General features: G+C 33.4%; 1 protein-coding gene across 5 annotated transcripts in view; it reads left to right on the top strand.

Moving 5' to 3' along the window:
* LOC107631309 (ubiquitin-like-specific protease 1D) overlaps nucleotides 1–3497 on the top strand; it is a 6437-nt gene that overhangs the window by 2251 nt on the left and 689 nt on the right. For 2 of the 5 annotated variants that reach the window (XM_016334716.2, XM_021119648.1), the window contains exons 6-13: nucleotides 190–287; nucleotides 371–403; nucleotides 499–594; nucleotides 1202–1304; nucleotides 1980–2077; nucleotides 2604–2726; nucleotides 3121–3235; nucleotides 3340–3447. In XM_016334716.2, the coding sequence (XP_016190202.1) occupies nucleotides 190–287; nucleotides 371–403; nucleotides 499–594; nucleotides 1202–1304; nucleotides 1980–2077; nucleotides 2604–2726; nucleotides 3121–3235; nucleotides 3340–3447 (774 nt within the window). Of the gene's footprint in view, nucleotides 1–189; nucleotides 288–370; nucleotides 404–498; nucleotides 595–1201; nucleotides 1305–1979; nucleotides 2078–2603; nucleotides 2727–2849; nucleotides 2942–3120; nucleotides 3236–3339; nucleotides 3448–3497 lie in introns of those variants that run through there. The other 3 variants (XR_002359865.1, XM_021119646.1, XM_021119647.1) reach the window with 3 other exon arrangements.

The following is a 3497-nucleotide window of genomic DNA, read 5'->3' as shown; positions in this document are numbered from 1 at the left end:
AGGTATATTTATAATATATTATTTATTATTTATATTATATATAAAAAATGTCTCATATATCCATTCACCTTTGGCAGTTAGAGTGATTTATACTAGAACCCACAGTTTGATTAGTAGTATGTTGATAATCAAAGACAACTTTAGCTTCATTAATAATTGATTTGTGATATGTTATATATAACATGTTTTAAACAGGGTCAGCCCATTGTCCTTGATGATGATGATGACGATGATGATGAACCTTATGTGCTAGAGAAGACAGAGCAAGAAAAAAAACTTGCTGAATGGTATATATATTTAGTCATTTCATCTTCAGCAATATGTCTATGAAATTTGTTGTTTTATCTGATTTGTATGTGTTGCTTTTCAGTGCGAAAGATGCTAAGATGTATTACCCATCAAGGTACTCCAAAGTATAGAACTTTGTACTTTAACCATCATTGTTTAGATCCACATTTTTCTTGTATGACCTTTAAACTTACCTTTGTGATGGCCCAGTGACGATCCAGAGTCTGTTGAAATTTGTTACTCAGACATAGATTGCCTTGCTCCTGAAGGCTATTTGACTTCAACTATTATGAATTTTTACATACGGTAAGTTTATTTGTACTTTCCCTCCATTTCTCCAAATAGGTTATTAGTGTTAATTTTTTTATTTTGTTATTTTGAAGTGAAATATGTAGTTTGTGTTTTCTTTCTCTTGTTAACCTATATTCATAAGATGTGATTTGGTGGGGATGTATATGGATAGAGCAAAATCGTTGCATATTTGATAGGATAAATTATAGTTCTTTTTACTACTGAAACTATTTAGTCTTTAAGTTCAGTTGTCTGTCTGTGTATGTAGCCAAATATAATACCCAGAAATTTGATATTGCTCCACTAGTTTTTCCTACCAGAGTTGTCTGCCTGTCATTACTATTGCTTTGATTCCTAAACCAATGTGCTGTTTTTGACCTTTTGTGTGTGTGTGTGTTTGTTTGTGTGTGGCTATGCTTAGCCAAATATAACACCAAGAAATTTGATATTGCTCCACTAGTTTTTCCTATTGGAGTTTTCTACCTGTCATTACTATTGCTTTGATTTGTAAACCAATGTGCTATTTTTGACCTTTTGGATGACTCTAGCTGAAAACTTGAACCATACTGCAGTATGATGTTAGCTTTTAATATCTCTACTTATGACATTTTCACTTTGCTAGATATTTGAAGCAGCAAGCATCTTTGGCAAATAGATCGTTATCCAAGTATCATTTTTTTAATACATATTTCTACAAGAAGCTTCAGGAGGCTGTTTCGGTTAAGGTAATATATTATCTTTATGCACATGCATAGCTGTATTTATGTCATTATGTGCATGTATGGCAATAATTTTCTAATTATTTGCAAGTAGAGTTTAGATGTTTAAGATCATCACATTCTTAATTGTTCTATTCTAAAAATAATATGCCCTTTACTGGCTGCTGGTTTGACTGATAGCTGATAACGTATTAATGATGTTTAACTTCTGTTATTAAATATGTTTTTACTTGATAGTTTTGAAGGAAACATTTAATTGATCACCATACAAGTGCAAATGACTGATCGAAGAACTATTTCTCGGGCAGCATAAACTATTAGTTTATCACTTGTATCATGACCCTTTTGCAATGTATTTTTTCTTCTTTCTAGATGACATGTGAAGTTATGATAAACCACTATTTTATGGTTTATCTTGTGCTCAATTGAGTGGTTTCTATCTACCCTTTACCCACTTATTCATACTATTTACATGGTTTTAATAATAGGTGTAATTATTATTCTTATTAACAGTTAAATTTCAGCTGGGTATTGTCTGCATTTCAAGCCTAAAGGCTTTTTTATGTGAGGGAGGGTATAAGAGACAAACTGCATCCACGTGCCTTAACCTAGCAACTTAGGCATTTTGGAGTGTTAATTTTTAGTATGTTCTCTAATTCATTTTCCCATTAAATGATATAGCAAAGTGACAGAGCAACATTCTTTGTCAAATTCAGAAGGTGGTGGAAGGGTGTAAATATATTTCAGAAGGCCTATGTTTTGATTCCAGTACACGAGGAGTAAGTTTTTTCCTTAGCAGTGAAACTTCATTTTGTAAGTTATTAAATTCTTGACTGCGAGGAAGTTCTTTTGTGCTTTCTTTTGTTTTAGGTTATTATAGGAAGAAAATACAATTCTTGTGATAGGGAAAGCCCTCTAAGGTCAAGAAATATATTTAATACTTGGGCTATAGTGTCACCTCATTTTACACTGACTTGAAACTACAACTATGGCTTGTCCGACTAAAATAAGGGGCTGATATGCTCTGTAGTTAGTTTTTCTTTGATATATTTTAAGTCTCTTCTGCCTTATAATATTTTCATATTAGAAGAAATAGTGGGAGAAGAAAAACTGGTAAGAAAAAACAAATGAAGAATGGGTTATTTAACTGTAAATTTTTATAGTTATGTTTTCTGTGCTCCTGTGAATGCACTTCATGCCCAATTTTATATTGGCAGCAGGGTAATTTTTATTGTTATATTTTAATCTCTCTTGTCCATTCTCTCATTTCCGGATTCTTTTTCTTCTGATGTTTCATGTATTCAGTCTTCATTGGAGCTTGATCATTATTTGTATCCCGGATAAAGGTGATGAATCAGGGCCAATCATACTTCATCTGGATTCTTTGAGTCTTCACTCTAGCAGATCACTATTTGATAACATCAAAAGGTTAGGATGAAGTAGCACTTGATTTATTGTATACCATATATGTGACATATCTAATTCGTTTGTGCTCTGGTTATTAGTTCTTAAATATCTTGTGACTTCACTACCATCCTATGTTACAAGTAGGTACTTTTCTTATGTGCTTGTAAGTACTGGACTTGAAAGCCAGATCCAGCTAAACCTCTTGGGTAGTGTGTTTGGTGGGTATGACAAATTCAGTTAAGTCCACTACCACCTACCTGGGTAACCAATTTCCCTGATTTATTGTTTTTGGACCTGGGGCTGATAACAAGGCCATTTGACTAGGTCGACGCACAATCTAGTTTTTGCTTGCTTTGTTAGTCATTTTTTTACATTTCAAACATCGAAGTTAATGTAGCGAAATTATGCTTTGTAGCTTTTTGATAGAAGAAAAGAACTATTTGGATCAGGAACATATGTCATCAGATGTTTCAATTGCAGACAGGATATGGAATTGCCTTCCCCGTCGAATTGAAGCGCAAGTTATCACGGTAAATTTATGTGCTGTAATCTAGCATATCGTGTTTGTGGTAGTTTGAGGATGATAATATGATTTAATTTTATTTCCACTTTTTATGCGTGTCTTTTGCACCAGGTTCCCCAACAAAGGAATGATTATGATTGTGGCCTTTTTGTATTGTACTTTATTGAACGTTTCATTGAATGGGCACCGGAAAGACTCAAAAAGAAAGATTTGGCTATGGTAATTAGTGTTGGTCTTACTCCCCCCACCCCACCCTCACACACACCCCC

The sequence above is a fragment of the Arachis ipaensis genome, chromosome B03, assembly GCF_000816755.2.
Source record: "Arachis ipaensis cultivar K30076 chromosome B03, Araip1.1, whole genome shotgun sequence".
Lineage (NCBI taxonomy): Eukaryota > Viridiplantae > Streptophyta > Magnoliopsida > Fabales > Fabaceae > Arachis > Arachis ipaensis.
This window is presented reverse-complemented; position numbering and strand designations above follow the sequence as displayed.